Below are 18,665 nucleotides of genomic sequence, written 5' to 3'. Positions count from 1 at the left end.
TCCGCTTCAAAGTAAGAGCATGTAATGTGAGTACCGCTATAAAAGATCTAATTTATATAGCGGGAATGATTCATAAGTCAAATAAACTGTGTGAGACTACTTGTGCTTGCAGTTATTATGATGGACTCTTGGCATTTTTTTTTAAGGTAATGCATTGTTTATTGAATTTCAGTGCTTTTTATTTTTATTTGAAATGAAATGTTGACATTTATTGCTATGAATTGTTCTTTGAAATAAAGAGACTATGGGGTCTTGAGGTCAAAAAGGTAATAAAAATGTATAATGAATATTGTCTGTGGCATAGACCTTTGAGTCCGTGATTCATGTTTTTACATGTGTAGTAGTTAGAAAGATGAATCTTGTGCTTGCCAATTAAAGGCATTTTTTGTTTTTTTAAAAATAAAACAAAAAACCCCCTGCAATTTTTACTATTTTATATATATTTATTTCACAAGTAAACTTAAAGGTGCAGTGTGTCATTTTTAAAAAGGATCTCTGGACAGAAATGCTAAATATTATACAAAACTATATTATCAGGGGTGTATAAAGACCTTTTATAATGAACCGTTATGTTTTTATTACCTAAGAATTAGACGTTTTTATCTACATACCGAGGGTCCCCTTACATGGAAGTCGCCATTTTGTGCCACCATGTGCCCTTAGCGGACACATTTTTTACTTAGTTGTCTCCGAAGGTGACATGTTTGTCCGGTGGTGGTTACCATAGCTTCTCTATGCGTTTCAAAAGTGAGGGGTGCGCAGTGAACTGAGCCATTGGTTGCAATTCGCAACCTTAGTTAATGATCTGAAATAAACCTTGATGACGTATGCAGCCTGCATATGCGACCTCCGGAGGATGCAGCTTTCTGTTTCACCCTTTTACAGTGCATGCATTATATTTGTCTTTTACTGCGTTTGCTGTTTTTGTTTAGGTTTCCAATAATGTTCGTTTGGGAGCTTGTGTGAAGTCTGAGACGCGTTGTGCTTGTCTGTTGATCAGTGTCAGATGTGTCTCAGCAGATTAAACCCTCACTCAGAGTTTACATGATTTAATGTCTGCATGTTTTTGCTCAAAAAATGATGGTGGCTGTATCATTTCTAGTGTAAAGAAATGGACATATATTAAATATTAAATGGATTTAAATATTGTTTGACTAAAAATAAGCGTTTCTCTCCGTCTAAAGTGAAAGTGGAAGTGAAGACAGCGTCTGCGAGACGAGTCCTCTATCGCCCCCTGCAGGCATTTGTTATAATACATACATAATACTTTTTTATTTATAGGCCACAAAATGTTGTTTAATGTAACTTGGTTTTAATACTTTATTTGAATCAATTATTATTGCATCTTCGTTATTATGTAATTTTAAATGCTACTGCTCACTTGGGTCTATTTTTATGACCCCAAAATAACAAATTACTTCATTATCAGTTTGAAAAATAATTGTTAGGGCCAGTCCTTGATTAGTTAAAACATTTAAAAATAATGTGATTTCAGTTTCTTATTCATTTATTTTATCATTGAGGGTTTCTTAAAAAGTGTAAAAATATTGTCTCGTCTCGTTCTCGTGAACCCAATCTCGTGTTTCGTCTCGTCTCGTGAATTAAGTGTCTCGTCACACCCCTACTAGATACTGCTAAAATTTACACACTGAACCTTTAAGGACAGCAAAATAATTTTATTTCTTATATAGATAAATTCTGAAACTGTGTTTTGCATTTTCTCACAATATGTTTTTTTAATTAAAATATAAAATTGTAGAAACAAAATTTTTCCATTTCGAATCAGTATTTTGTTGGAAAAAATGGCATTTGCAATTACATACAGTACTTATGATGGACGGAGTCATGGAATCCAAGCATAAAATGGATTTACTGTACAATGCAGAATGTCACGGAATTTGGCAAATATTGGATTCAGTCATTTTTAAAACCGTTTATAACTCATTTTCAAAAGCTAATTTTGACATATTTACATTAATCGGCAAATAAAATAACAGCAATGCGCGGAAACATTTCCATCGGTTTTGGACGGAAAGTAAAGTATGTCCGTTTCTAGTCATCCATTGCAAACAAGCGTTGCCTCATCAGAGCATAAGTTTCTCAAAGCCTGGGGCACAGCAGACAATAAAGGTGCAGTATCAAATGAGTAGAGGCTTATGATTAAAAGAAAAAAACTAGGGATGCACCGAATCCAGATTCTTTGGGGTCGGCCAAATACTAATCCCGATTAACGAATCCTACTCACATCCTTATTCCATTAACACAGTAAAACACAAATAATGAAGAAAACAACGTCCACAGCAGTGTATTTTTCATTTTATTTAATTGTAACTTTTTTTTTTTTCAATTACCATAAGCCTATGCATAATGAAAGTGATGCGTGCGACACGCTCGTTTTTCCAGGTGCGTCCGTGAAATGTGAACCGCCCCTAAGGCTCACCGAAAGAAAAAGCTTATCTCCACGTCAGCACCCGATGTGTAATCAATGGCCGCGTGACGTCGACCAGTGTAGTGCAAGCCTAGGGTTCGGTTCAGTGGAAAAAAATCTAGGATTCTGCCAAACCCGAACCCTGTCAAAAAGCCCAGTATTCGGCCGAATCCGAATCCTGGATTTGGTGCATCCCTAGAAAAAACTAAACATTTGGTTGCTTGTCAGTAGCATGGTTGTAGTACATTGTAGTTCTGTGACAGCCAAAATACATCGGCATATATATAATTTTAAATAAAACTTTCAATAAATTGTTGTTAAAATGTATTCGTTTAATGTTTTCAGTTGATAAGATATGCTTTCTGATTACTGAAATTGAATTTAACCATTAAAACCAGAATCCAGAACAATGAAAACAGAAAACACGCAATTTGAGAATAAATCAAACGGAATTTTGGAAAAAATAAAAACAATTTCCAAAGGCACTATGAAAAGGTAGGCAGCAACAGTTATTTTTATTTATAACTGATGTGTTTTGACATTTTCGGTGCACTGTTCTGAGGTGCAACTACACCCACTGTAAATAATAACAGTGGCAGAGCATTGCATTAGCAGCGCAAAAGGTTGGTGATTCGTGGGAAAAGGGAACACACATGATGACATTAAAATGTATATCTTGTAATGCACTTAACTGAGTCGCTTTGGATAAAAGCGCCTGCCAAATGCATAAATATAAATGTAATAAAATGTCATAAAAAGTCATTTAATAACCTCAGCAGGAGCTAACTGTGATTTTAGCAGCTGGACTCCAGAGTGTCTAAATATTCAGTGTACGGTGAATACAGCTCATCGTAGCCCTTCTCCAATGACGTCCTTGCGGTAAGAAAAAGCTTTCTGAAATAGGCAGATTAGATTAGCGCTAGGAAGCTTTGATCTGAAGCTCGCTGGGTAGCTTTGATCTGCGCAAGCAGCTCTTCACCATGGCTAGAACACAATATGAGCCCATTTCACTTCCATTTGTATTAATTCTATGGGTGAACACCACAATGAGAAGCTCTGCTCACCATCACTTGCTGGCATTTATCCCTAATCAGACTTCACTTCAAGCCCTGAATGTCGGGAGTGCTCCAAAAGGAAAAAAAAATGACCATCAAGGGTCTGGAGCTCACAGCGGACGACTTCAAATGGAGATGACATTTATGTGAGAAAGCACATAAAGGCGTGATGGTTAGATCTTAGAATTACATGTCATCATTATCGTCTTCATCACAGAAAAATACCCGTTTTGAAGGGATGCGAGTGATAAAACAGTGACACATAAATATGCTGTGATGTAGTATGAAAGACTACTTCATAGTGTGGAAAATGGTTATGTTAGCTAACATTTGTTTTTATTAGTAGATGTGTGCTAATTAGATTAAAATGAATTGAGTCGAGTCTCTTGCATAAAGCGCCTTTTATGTGATGCCAAAGTAGAGCATTCGCTCCCACAATGCTTGCAATGTTTCCGATAGCGCCCTACAGTGTGGTACCACCGATAAATACATATTCGATATGCCAAGCGAGATATTCTGGCTTATTAACATCAACAATTAATCTGATCCAATTAATTCTCCTTGACAACCTGAAACATACGGTAGCTTTCCCAAGACCCATTTCACAATTCAATTCATTAGCACAGCATTAACATTAGCATGAATATAAATAGGTCCTCTATTCGATTTAGCTAACCTGTGTTAAATTCCCATGCCGTTACTTATCTATCCAGAGTTTGAAGGACGCCAGCAGATGCAAGAGGCAAGTCTGGCTTTATAATTACGCATGTGGCCAAAAATTCCTATATTTAATTTGCATCCATTCATTTACGATCATATTAACTTCTATGTTACAATTAAAAAACTGAAGCTTTTCCCTGAGGTTTACATTCTTTTGTTTTAATGAATGAGAACATTTAACATCTCACAGAGACCTCAGGCTTTGACCTCTCACATTTGAAGGTCACAGGAAGTGTAATGGTAAAAATAACACGGTGAACGTAGTTTAAGACTGTACAGTTATTAAATCTACCTGGAGGAAGGTTGGGTCTCTTCCTCTTTTTGATGTTTTCTGTTCCATTCTCCAGAGGACATTCAGGAACCAGAGGCCCATTAGAGCCGTTGAATTGCAGGGGTTCGTTGTTTGTTGCAGGGTCAAAGGGCAATGGATTCAGTCCTGTGGAGTCAAACAAATAAACTCGGTTTAATTGTATCTTAGTTGGTAGAGCTTTGCATTAGGGAACACACAGGGAACACTAACTGATAAAAATGTACACTCTTAAAAATTAAAGGTATTTCAGAAGAACCATTTCTGAGAACCTTTAACATCCGAAGAACCTTTCTGTTTAAAAATAAGCTATGTCCAGTAAAAATGGTTATTTAGATTATAAAAAGGTATGAAATAAATGGTTTATCAAGAACCTTTGACTGAATGGGTGTTTGAGAAACCAAAAATGTTTTTTTATGGCATTGCTGTGAAGAACCTTTCAAGCACCTATTTTTTACCTTTGTCCCTACCATTGACGAGTTACCCCATCAATTAAGAGAAAACGCTTGCCTGCCAATGACAAGCTTTTATGGCAATCCATATTTCCACTATTATTCACTAGGTGGTGCTCTTACCCAACTTATGAAACATTTAAGCAGAGGTGCCCAAACTTTTTCCTACCAAGGGCCAAAAATCAAACCTGACTGAGGGCAGTGGGCCGAAAGTAAATGTTTCTGTGTTATATTAAATTTAAATGAAAATTATAAATATATATTTTTATATGAATAAGCAAACATTACTCTGTTTATGCACACCTAATGCAGTTTTTTTTTCAAAGCTAACTGTTGTAAAAAAAGAAACCATTTTGCCAATCATTTTTAAATTTCCTTTTGTCTGTGTGCCACTGCCTTGACCTCTATTAGCCCTATAATACTAGATTTCGTTGAGTTTCGTGATGCATGCTAGACACCTTCAAGTATGCATGTACATAAAAATACAATAAATGATTTTACATTTTTGTAATGTACAAATAAAACAAAAAAAATTAAATTTTAGAACATGTTTAATTAGAAATATGAACGAGCGAGCGTCAATGACGTTTATCCTTTATCCTTATCTCACATGGCATGACGGGCCAAATTAAAGGTCACTGCGGGCCAACTTTGGCACGCGGGCACTAGTTTGGAAACCTCTGCACTCATTCAAAAACAATAAAAACTCCTAGTATGTTCAGATCATCATTCTGAATCTGATCTACAACTAAAGTCCTTTACAAAAATGCACTTATCCCAGCTTTTTGTTCACAATGTTTTACTTTTGAAAAAACTTACACTGTGAAAAATACTTAAGTTTTTTGTTTAATCAACTTGGATTTACAAGTCATTTCAACTTACTATTATTTATCTTGACTAGAGATGAGTTGTTATAACTACAGGTGAGTTGTTATAACTTATAAAATTAAGTTGACTTTTCTCAACTATATTTTATAAGTTGTGACAACTCATCTTTGTTGACATGACTTGTAAATCTGAGTTGATTTAACAAAAAATTTTAAGGCAGCAAAGTATTTTTTACAATGTACCCATTTGAGAGGTGATAAAAGGAGAACAAATGAATATAAGATGAAACTGAGTTTTTTGTTTGAAAAATGTTTTTCATTTGATATATTGTATATTTATATATTTAAGGAAGAAATTTTTCTGAAAGGCATTAAACTTTTGTGAAAATCATAAAAAATGCTGGTGCTCCCGAAGTAAGATTTAAGAGTATATGCTTTAAATGCACTGTATGTCGCTTTAGATGAATGCTTCTGGCAAATGCATAAAATGTAGACGTGAATGCATTAAAGGTCCACGGAGTAGATTATTACCAACATCTATCAGTGAGATTGCAAACAACGTCTCACATTCGAAACGCATTGTGAAGCTACGGTAACCTGCACAGGACAAACATGTCATCGTCTGAGACAATGTAGTGACAAAATGCGCTCTATAAAACGGTTTGTCCATTTAGGGCTACTGTAGAAACATGACACCGACTTCCATGTAAGGGGACCCGCGGTGTATGTAGATAAAAACGGCTCATTCTAAGGTAATAAAAACAATACAGTTCATTATGTAAGGTCTTTATATACCACTGATAATATAGGTATGTATATTATATTGCATTTCTGTCAAGAGATCCTTCTAAAAGTTACACAGTGCACCTTTAAGTCTGGTTCAACTTATACACCAGAAAAGGAAGTGTTGATCTTTTTATGTGATGATTACAAAAACAAATAAATCTGGAGTCGGATATAACACAGGTGTGTTCAAGAATATCAAGTTTGCTTGCCACTATCTTCCTAAGGTTTGGAATTGCTCACTGTAGAAAAAAACTGATAAAAACTTTCAAAAAAGTAAGCAAATCAGATTGCAGATTGTCTTTTTAAAAGGTCCAAGCCATTTGTTTTGCAATGCATTTAGTGAGTGATACTAAACTAACCAAGAGTGTGAAAGAACTCTGATTAAAAGGTTTTTTTTTGCCTTAAACTAGATAATGATTCATCAAGCCAAGACATAAAATGGCTCTTTAAAACTAATGGTACAAATTTATTTCAACATCGGCATATTTCTACTCTGAAAGCAACAAAGACAGGATTACAGACACTCACACCCAGTCTTAAACTTTATTAACCCCTCAGTCAATTCCATTACAGAAATTGACTGCACGTCGGATGCTAAATTCGGAAAAGGTTTTAAGATAACTTAAAAACTGCCTCCATTTTCATTTCATACAACAACATCCACAAGTGATAAAAAGCAAAAACCGACAAAACCATCCGATGAATGATCAACTCAATAATAAACGCCAAAACATAGCCCCGCCATCCGGGAGCAACACATGAATAATTTCAATGAATGTTAACGCTAGTACATCAGTTATTTCCTGTCTCAGTACGCGGCGCATGTTATGTGCTGTTTGGAATGCACAGCGATGTCTGAGATATGCAAGCTGGTCTGTTTTCATGAAATATTCATAACGTCTCTCGGTTTACATTGTTGTGCTTGGCATTGTTTGCGTGAAGATACACCCCCATGTCACCCCTGTATCCCAGTGGCCACACCTAATGATGAGAGCCAGAGAAACTGACACAAAGTTCAGAGGGCAAAACTCAAATCTCTGGGATGCAATCTGTCCTCCGCAGTGCGCAATGACTATATACAATTCACTGCATAGATTGCAACAACAACAAAAAAACAGGGATGCAGAGATGGATGTAACGGTGTGTGGAAAAAGCAGATAAGTAAAGCAGGATATGAATTTGAGACGGTGCAGACTGAAAAACAGAGAAGCTGAAAACTAATTTAAACTGTGGTAAATAGCGAATCCTTTCTCTCTCTCTCGCTCTGTCTCTCTCTCTCTCTGGCTCATCTCTTATGGGCCACTGCAGGAGTGAGAAGTCCTTGGCATGTAAAGGACTGTTAATGAGATAAGAGGATGCTGTTCTCTAATGATTCATTGAGTGAGAGTCCAGATCAAGGTTACGTATGACAGCAGCTGCTAATGCTCGTCGAGAAACTGAATACGTAAGATATATTACTAATCATTTTGTTGGTATTATAAAATTAAGGAATCATTGTGAATATGGCACAGATCTTAATGCAAATTTACTTGGCTAGTTAAGTTTCACGAAGGCCGTGCCAGCGGGCTAGTTTCACGACTCATTTTTCTCACCACTTGCGAATGAGAGCATTAAAACAGCGATAGAGCAACTCAGTCTTTTCAGTGAATTTGATTCTCATCTTTCTCGCTTTATTGAATCAGTTCAAAGCAGGTTTTCAGCAATTTCTTCACATCATCTCCATGAAATGGAAGTAGCAATTTGCCTTATTTTCCATGTGGTGATGTAAACTCACCTAAAGGATTATTAGGAACACCATACTAATACTGTGTTTGACCCCCTTTCGCCTTCAGAACTGCCTTAATTCTGCATGGCATTGATTCAACAAGGTGCTGAAAGCATTCTTTAGAAATGTTAGCCACGTATTGATAGGATAGCATATTTCAATTGATGGAGATTTGTGGGATGCACATCCAGGGCACGAAAATCCCGTTCCACCACATCCCAAAAATGCTCTATTGGGTTGAGATCTGGTGACTGTGGGGGCCATTTTAGTACAGTGAACTCATTGTTCAAGAAACCAATTTGAAATGATTCGAGCTTTGTGACATGGTGCATTATCCTGCTGGAAGTAGCCATCAGAGGATGGGTACATGGTGGTCATAAAGGGATGGACATGGTCAGAAACAATGCTCAGGTAGGCCGGGGCATTTTAACGATGCCCAATTGGCACTAAGGGGCCTAAAGTGTGCCAAGAAAACATCACCCACACCTACAAGTTCCTGTATTTTACTTTTTTTTAAGTATTTTAGTAAAACTGCAAACTAGGTATTATTTTTTATTATATTTGTATATATGAATGAATGCAAGCATGAATGCATAAATGTGACCCTGGTCATAAGGGGTAATTTTTTTGAAAATAAGATTTATCATCTGAAAGCTGAATAAATAAGCTTTCCATTGATTTGTGGTCTGTTAGAATAAAACAATATTTGGCAACTATTGAAAATCTGGAATCTGAGGTGCACAAAAATCTAAATATTGAGAAAATCTAATTTAAAGTTGTCCAAATAAAGTCCATAGCAACACATATTACAAATGAAAAATATTTTTTAAATATTAATTAAAAAATAAAATAACATTTACAAAATATCTTCATGGAACATGATCTTTACTAAAGGGGACATCTCACAAGACTTTTTTAAGATGGAAAATAAACCTTTTTTTGGGTCCTCAGAGTACATAATGTGAAGTTTTAGCTCAAAATATCATATATATATACAACATATATAAACATGGATCACCATGATCAATTTTGTTGAACTCAATTGTGCTGTCAATTTTCTCTCTCTCTCTCTCTCTCTCTCTCTCTCTCTCTCTCTCTCTCTCTCTCTCTCTCTCTCTCTCTGCACTAAATGGCAGTGGCAGATTAAGGGGTGGTATTATTGTAATAAGGTCCCTTTTTGACATCACAAGGGGAACCAATTTTCCATGACCTTTTTTATATGCTTGCTGACAATAGTTTCCCAAAACTAAGTAACTGGGTTGATCTTTTTCACATTCACTAGGTTCATAAGAAGCACTGGGGACCCAATTATAGCCCTTAAACATGGAAAAATCAGACTTTCATGATATGTCTCTTTTAATATCCTAATTTTTGGCATTTAAAATGTTTTATAATTTTAACCCACGGGCTACAATGTATTGTTGGCTAGCGTTCAAATATACCTATGATACTTATGACCGGTTTTGTGGTCCAGGGCCACAAATGAATATGTAAATGGATGCATGCATGAATAAATAAATACATGAATGAATAAATAAACGAATGCATGTATGAATTCATAAACGAATGAATTTTGTTCAGCCACTGATCATTCTGCATTTTACACAAACACGCAACAAAGCCATAACTTTTAATGATACTGACACAACCTGCTTACACAGATACAGTAGGGGCTGAGAAATGTAAATCAAAAGAGAATGGCCTTACATGGGGGTCAGTAGCCCTTGGGTGACCCGTAAAGCTCTCCAGATGGCGGATGCTTACAGACCCCAGATAGACTTTCCACCTCACGTCTTGGGCAAACTGCTTATATGCATGAAAAGGAATCCTCCATCCATGACCGAAAGGAAACAAACACTGACAGCACGGACATGGGTTTGAATAGGAAAAGAGGAAAAAGCCCATCGATACAATAAATGAAAGAACATCCGGTCCAGCTAGGCAAGAATGAAAGACATCTGAAACTCAATACGATCTGAAAAGCTGAATAACTGAACACAAGCAGCACCCAAAAAATAAAACAAAATAGGCAGACAAAAAAGGAATTAGGTTGCATTCTGGCTGTGACACTGTTCTCCTGTTGCAGATGGAGATGCTTCAATAGAGCCGCTGATGAGATTTAAATGAGTATTACTGTTCCTGCTCTTCATGGCCACAGAGGAGCAAGACGGATGCAGATCACATCCTCGCTCAGTGGCATAGAAACTTCCACAACACTCTCTTATCTTTGAAAACGAGAGAGATATAAAGAGGAAGCCTTTTAGATTTTAGGAGGACCTTTTAGATTTCGTATAGTGCACTCGAAGGCAGCCAAAGGCCTTTGACACCAAATGAGGTGGGAAGCATCAATTTTAATGGACGTTTCTCTTTTTTGCTAAGTAAGACAAGCGATACCCTAACCTGTTTAAAAGGAAACTGTAAACCTCTCTACGGCGGAATCGCTCGATCCGCTATCAGGTACTGCTTAATGAAATCGCTCACTCGGCATCTGCATTTCTCCCTTTGGTTCTCGATTGCACAAAAGTACATTTCCATCACAATGCACCAATGTACTTCAGAAGAATGATGTGTTCCTCATCATCGGGCCTCTGGGGTTTGATTTTGGAGAAGCCAGGTGCGTTCTCATAAACAAAACAAGACAAGACAAACTATCAGAGGGTAGAGCACAATCGCCTCTATGCTCTCACCCACAATCCAACAGGGAAATGTCACTATGTGAGGCGGGGAAAGTGTATTTCTTTGTTCTGCTTCCACACTTTTTCTGATACTTCACAAGTCTCAAAACACAAAAAAGCGACTGCCATGTGTACATATAGTAGTGGCCAAAAGTGATGTCCGAGGAAAAATGTGTACAATATTTGCTTTTAGTACACCGCACTTTAAAATGCTTGATTGTGATTGGCCAGTGGTGACATTCCAAGGTATGTTATATCAGAGATAACAAACGCCCTAAACCAGATGCTGCAAATTATTTTAACAGGTACAGTTTAATATTACAAAAATGTAATAAAAATATGTCTTGTAATAACATATATGACATTATATACAAATGATTAACCCAAATAGGGTGTTTGTCATATTTGAAAAACGGGTTTCCCTCGCGGAAGCTCTGTATTCGTTAAAAATTAGCAGATAAAATATTTCAAATCATTATTTAATGTTCCTCACCTTACTTTTAATGTAAATAGCTGTGTTATAAGCGTGATAATGTACAGGCAGCTTTTTTTTAACCTGCTGCCTATACATCATTCATTACTTCATGCCCCCTAGTTTAGATTAAACCAGGGATATTTAAACTTTTTTGTCAGCTAAACCTCCTTTAACTAAATAATTTACTTGAAATTTTAAGTAAATATTTCAATAATTTAATAGCACATTTTTATATTTATATAAATTTTTTATTGCATTTATTTGTTTCATTTTTTTTTTTGTTTTTTTACATAGTTATTGTTGTTATTACCTTCATCTGGTATTTTTTTGTAGTGTTGTGTACTGGTCACATGACATGCAGATTAAACAAATAAAATATATCTTTTGTCAGTAAAAATCTGTTTTGTTAGTAGTTGTATTTTTTATCTTATGATTTAATTGTAACTAATTAAATGTTTTTCATCAATTTACAAATCCATGCAATTCCCTTGCATCCCACCAGGGTTTCGTGAACCCTAGTGTGGGAAACCATTAAAATATGAAGTGTATGGTATAAACTGGACAACTATCTTTTAAGGTATTGGACAAAATCATTTGGCAAAAAGGCAGAGCACAGTGCCTTAATGGAATCTGGGATTTAATCAAATATACAAAAAAATGCATAGAAAAAAGCTCACCAGTAACGCATACACTTACAATTTTACGTACAAACTTAATGACTACAATCTGATATGTTATTATTAATATTTGTTAATCCTCTTTTGTGGAGATATTTTGTAGTCATTGTCATAGGCTATGTATTATTTTTTGCCAAGGCTCCTTAAAATCTTCTCAAAGCTGAGCTGCAGTTTATAATCCAAACACACCGATATGACACGCATACAAAATTCTCTATGCATCTTTGATAAACTATTTGAATGAAAAGCAAAGATGCTAATTGTTCAAAGTTGGACATCACTTTTGCACACTACTTCCTACATTAGGAAAACCTGTACTACTATAATCTACGTATCCAGTGCTTCAAATCCTGAAGATACACTGTCAGAAATAATGGTACAAAACTGTACATTTTCTGTCACTGGGGCTGTACCCTTTCAAAAAGTACAGCTTTGCACCTAAGGATTTCATTTCAGTACCTCAGAAGTACATACTGGGACCAAAGAGAGCTTATTAGTACCTCAAAAATACATATTAGTATCTCAAAGGTACATATTGGTACTAAATGTTTACATCTGTTTATCTAATGGTCCATACAATTACCGTTTTAAAGGTTTTTTTTAAAGGCTGCCCCACCGACAGCTAGGTAACATATTTTGACTTTTTTCTAACAATTTAGGTCCTAAAGGTACAGTAATCTGCCCAAAATTTTATTCTGTTTTGTATTCCTGTAAAGGAACCAAACGGAAACTTAGGGTACAGCCCCAGTGACAGAAAAGGTACAGAAATGAGCACAAATGGACAGCTGTAATTCAGGCTTTTGGCGATTATGTAATTTTTTTCACCCGCAATATATAATCCTGATTTGTTTTTCTGATTTATTGTGCAGCCCTAATATTTAATCATATTGTTGACATTTCACTGACTAATAGAATTTGAAAAAAATCACAATTCACGCCCTGCCTAATAGCCTTTATCTGGCAGAAGTAAACATTGTAAAACTTGTTGTCTTATTTAGATCGGCCTATGCAATTAGACTTGCTATAGAGCACAATTCACACTTGGGGTCTCCAGGGACTCAGAACAACATAGAGAGACAAATAATAAGCAGAACATAAGGGCTTTTCACACACTACGCTTAACCCCGACTTATCTACAATCTAAACCTTAGCTTTTTGAATTTTGAAGTGGGGTTATTACCACATTATAAGGGTTATAGGGTTAACCTTACATTGCAGTGCCGAACGTGTGCAGCCTGAAACAAAGCTGGGTTTGAATGCTACTACACTTCAACAATAAGCAGAAAGTCAGTCAGAAACTACATACGTCATATCCCAAACTGGAAAATTCAACATGTAGTTAAAAAACAGAGTTTGAGGAAAAAAATTTAAATAACATAAAATGTTGACAAGCGACACCTGAATTGGAGTACAAACAAAGATTTGTGTGGCGACACTTTTTTCTCACAGATTCTGAAACGCGAGAAAAGCAGTTATTTAAAGCAGTCGTGTGAAGTAGTCCCTACTGATTAAAACAGCTGGTTTACATATTTTTAGCTGGTTTAAGGTGGTGGTAGCTGGTCCTCCCATCCTGGCAAAGCTGGTGGGTAAGCTGGTGTTTGCTACACCAGCTAAAACCCGACTGGGAGACAAACTAAAACCAGCTCATCAGCTTATGCTGGTTTTAACTGGGTTTTTTTTTCAGTAGGGGTCAGTCTAGGGGCTAATCTTTAAACCCTTGGTAAAGTATAAATGTGACTCTATAAAACAAATGTAAAATCAAATATAAGAATTCAGTTTTGAGACACTATACAGGATTATTTTGGTGAATAAGTGGTGCTCATATCCTTCCCCTTAAAGGCCAGAAGAGAACGATCACATGTGTAAACAATATTAAAGCTCTTAAGAGTCTGCACTAAATCATACTGCGGTCCATCTGAGCTCCTCTCCCTAAACATCAGCTCCTCCAGGTTACTGGATGAGTTGCATTTAACATCTGGTCAGAAACCCACATCTCCTCTTGTGAGAAAAAGACAATGAGAAAATATCATTCCAGCGACGGCCAGGGAAAGCAAATAACGGCAGGCGGCTGATGACAGAAGGGGATTTAAAGATTGAACGCTGAACGCAAGGCCTGGCGGCAAAGAAAACTGGTGTCACGACAGAAACCGAACATGAGATGCAGTGAAATCTGTTGATTTCAGAGGAAATTACACAGAAACTACAGCCTGAGAGACGACAGTGACAAACAACCAAACGCAAGCGAGACTAAACATCCCTGAAAACAATTTAGTTCCCTTAGTGTTGCTGTGGCTCAATTCATTGGTAGAGCATTGCATCATGGGTTCAATCCCAAGAAATGCACATACAGTACTGATAACATGCATATACTACAAATGTAAAAAAAATCATATAAACTACACAAATAAAAAGTTCACATCGTGTGCAGATGCTAGAGGCAAAGAAAAACTTCAGCGTGCAAACAACAAACAGCAAAACATTGAGCGAATGTCATTTTCTATGCCACGCTCTTGTGCTCACCTGTCTCGCTCTCTTTCTCTCACTGGTTCATTGATCATATCCATGCTGAGCTGCCGAAGTGACAGTCACTGCAACAGCTGTGAACTCTCAAAAACCCTTATTCCAAGCCAATATGAAACACTGCAATGATCGCAGCTGGAATAAATGAGAATCGATAATAATAATGACAAAACCAGCAGGGCTGGCAGCGGTCTCATCCCTCCCATTAAATACTGTATTATTAAAGCAGCAGTGCGCGTCCAGAAAAAACAACGCCATGACTTCTGTTGCTTTGCATGAATATGCACGACACACTCTGGTGGAGCTGTGGATTTAGCACCTCTCCTGGTGTGGCGGGCCGCGTTTTGAGCTGAACACATGCCATGGGCGATGCCAAATTAGTTGGATCGATGGAGTAGCGAAGATAGAAGATAAAAACAGATTCACCTCAACAGACAGTGGATGCCGTGTGTATACAGACCAGCAGAGGTTTCTCAGGCTTATTTAATTATTAAAAGACAGCTGCATGGGCGTCACTGTTTGGATGGGGCTTGAGAAACACCTACGTTACTGGACCCAATGGATATGGGCTGAGACAACAAGACTAAATGTGTAGTCTGTTCACTGACTGATGCATATTGTACATAAAAATGACAAACACTTTTTTTAGAGTTGCAAGCCTTAATCTGATTGGCTGGTTTAGTGCAACAAAACACTGAGAGTGATGCTATAATAATTACTATGAAAATTGCAAACATTCTCTCTTTGGGCAATTCACACAGAACGCCTTCTCTGCGCCTAAAAATATGGGATGCAGTGCTCAGGAATGGTTTGAAAAGCTTGGAAAATCTTACATATTGTGCCTTTAACAAGTGCACTCCAACATTGTAAAAAGTAAAAAATGCTCTACCTATAAATGCTTATTTGCTTATCACATACATGAATGCGCAGCAGCACAAAAACGCTTTTAAATATGAAAAATTAAAGGATTGAATGTACAAGATTATTATTGAGTCTCTTGGACATAAATGAGGATTAATTATTAGATGTTAGAAGGCACAAAGAGCTGCTTCACCTGTAGCCTGGTAAGTAAATAAATGCTTTGCTTTAAACAAATGCATCTGTTTTAAATGTTTTTTTTTTTAAATGCTACCTCACGGATTTATTGTATATGATGACTCTGTACCTGTGGATATGGTGAGATGAGAAATATTTTTAAGTAATGCTTAAAAAAAACTGACGCTGTCCAAGTGCTGACACTTGCGGAGAACCGTTTGTAAATTCTTTATCTCCTGTTTGTTACAAATAAAGAATTTTTAGAGTACAAACCTTTTCTTACATACTTGTAAATATTTTTTTGATGATATTGGATAGCCATACATTTAAAGCAATTAAAAGCCTGCTTTTTACTTCCATGACTAAAAGAAAACGGGTTTTAAAGGTTTTAATAAAAAAATAACAATTTCAATACAAGTGAAAAACAACACAATTATTTAACATTAATCTTAAACTGGGGATCTTCTTCCTCCGCTAAGTTTTTCGGTTTACAAAGTCCGTCATCTAAATAGATATTAGACATAGCGCCAGTGCAACTGGCTTTTAAAGGGGATGAGAGCTGAGACTCTCATTGGTTTATTGCACGTTACGCCCAAAATACTCCCATTACTCATAAAAAAATAGGACCAACCCTTTTCGACCATGCGCTCGACGCACAAATAATTTTTCCTGTCGTTAAATTAGCAAAAGTGGATTCGGACACGCCCATTTAGACGTTGCGCTGTGCGCTTTAGACAATGCGCTTAGATCGTTAAAATAGGGCCCAAAATATTTAAAAAAATTTAACTAAAATGTTTCACTTAAAGTGAGAAAATTTAAGTTCATTAAACTTTAGGTGTTACCAATTTAAGTAATATTTAAATTTAACTTAATATTTAATATTAAGTTGATCCAACTTTTACTTTTTACAGTAAAGGTGCTTTTGATGAAAGCAATAAATTAGTAAGTTGGCATGTTCTTGGTTATCATGAGCTTTCTCTAATATGGTGACATTTACTCTTGCATTGCAAAACATCCAAAACCTGTAGTTCATTTATTAAATTGAGCCGAACAACTACCTCTTCCCTCGCCCGCAGCACCTCCTTAGTGAAAAAATTAATCCAAAAGTTAATCCAAAAGTCTAGAAGCCCTCCGATACACTGGCAGCTGAAGTATGCTGCACAGCCAAGTTCTGAATCCTAGACGGGAAACACATGTATCCGACCAGAGATAAAACTGTTAGGTGAAAGTTTCCCTCATGACTTGGGTCTGAGTTTGGCTACACCTGCTTTCAATGTTCTAAGCGGTGTTTCTTTACAGCCGCCTTCCTCTTTACAATACAGATGTTATTAATGCCAGCTGCGGCAATGTTTCACAATGATTTATTCAACAGCAAAAAACGCCTCCATCAAATCCATACACAAGTCAAAGGCCAGAAAGTGGAAGAGCCTCTACATGCTGGTCTGCAGGCCACGGAGTGAGCCATTAATCTTTCGAGAGCCTATAAAAGCAACTTAACCGAGAGATTATGCCCTGTCTATCAGTCTGAGAAAGAGAGAGAGAGGGGGTAAATGTATGTCACAGAGCATTAACGTCAATGCCCTGATGAATTTATCCAGGCTTTTCCTGCAGTTCTTTCTCTCAGGCATTGCAATATTGGAAGAAACAACCCAGTGAGTCACCCGAATACTGGACTGCCTACAAATTCTGAATGAAATGTATGCTGCTATGCTTATGACAGTACATATAATATGTTTATATATTTTTGTTTCGTATTAAAATGACAGCTGAAGATAAACTTTGCAAGCTTTCCAACAATTAGTCTGAGCTTTGGGAGTGCTTGAGTAACCGCTCTGGGGAATAGGACACTTATTTGCACTCAGTCAACAACACAGAGGTCACATTGTGCGGCTTAGCCAACAATGCGCTAATGTAATTGTACAAGGGTTACATTCTTGAGGCAGTGGAGCGGTCAGATCTGCACTGGGCAACATGGCGGAGGCCAACAGCCCAGCTAATGAAGGGTGAGAAGGGCTGTAATTTCTCAAGGTCGACTGGCAGCCCGTCCTTGCCTCTCTATTGGTGCGTTGACAGTGTGGGCAACTCAGAGAACGAGATCCAAAATTAGCTAAAAGCAAGCGCTATTTTACTTATGCCTGCCAGGACTACAAGCAACTCTTAGGAAAGTGCAAGCTTTGGAATCTAGATCAGGAGTGGACGGTGAAGTGAACCATGTGAATCGGTAAGACGTTAGTGAATTTACACGTTTACTGTGCAAAACGACTGGAATTTCAAATGAATAAATACAGTAAGGTTCCTAAATGTTAGTGGTTCTTAGGGCTGTGATGGTTCTCATAACCACCGCATCAGTGCAGTGCCAAAAAATACATCCCTTTGTGCCCGCCCCCCAAGAAAAGTCACGACATAAAACAATCTCAAACTTAGAATTTGAATTAAATAAAACATATTACAATATACAATTTAGTGCCGTTGGTTAGTAGCCTAATTTTTTTTTTAGTTTTTATTGCACAGTTTTTATTATGTAAGGAATAATGTAGAGGCAGCCGGTAGTTATCGGGAAATAAGCCCCGACAGTGTGATCAGGACCTGCACGAAGCGGAGGGTCTTGTATCACACTGAAGGGGCTTATTTCGCGATAACTACCGGCTGCCTCTACATTTTCCCGCTTATTACATATTATGCGTTATTACTTTGGAGCGGTTATTATTTGAAAAGAACGAACCTGCAAATGTCTCAACTGACCAATCAGAATCAAGCGTTCCAGAGAGCCGTGTAATAAGATGAATTAATGTCATAAAACTGTTTCATTTTATATATTTTCATTTAAAAAGAAGACGTCGACAGAGATTCGTAGGGATGCACTTCTTGTTCCTGGCGCCGACCTATGAAGGGGAAAACAGTTGCCTTACAGAAGTGTGAAACAGGCCTGACTTAAACATATGA

General features: G+C 37.0%; 1 protein-coding gene across 3 annotated transcripts in view; it reads right to left on the bottom strand.

The window, feature by feature from the left end:
- Positions 1-18,665, bottom strand: part of enox2 (ecto-NOX disulfide-thiol exchanger 2) — a 302,121-nt gene that overhangs the window by 147,312 nt on the left and 136,144 nt on the right. For all 3 annotated transcript variants that reach the window (XM_065271218.2, XM_065271235.2, XM_065271223.2), the window contains one exon: positions 4,496-4,639. In XM_065271218.2, coding sequence (XP_065127290.2) covers positions 4,496-4,639 — 144 coding nt within the window. The remainder of the gene's footprint in view (positions 1-4,495; positions 4,640-18,665) is intronic.

The sequence above is a fragment of the Paramisgurnus dabryanus genome, chromosome 16 (genome assembly GCF_030506205.2).
Source record: "Paramisgurnus dabryanus chromosome 16, PD_genome_1.1, whole genome shotgun sequence".
Lineage (NCBI taxonomy): Eukaryota > Metazoa > Chordata > Actinopteri > Cypriniformes > Cobitidae > Paramisgurnus > Paramisgurnus dabryanus.
Note: the sequence above shows the minus strand (reverse complement) of the source record. Positions and strands in the feature narration are given on the sequence as shown.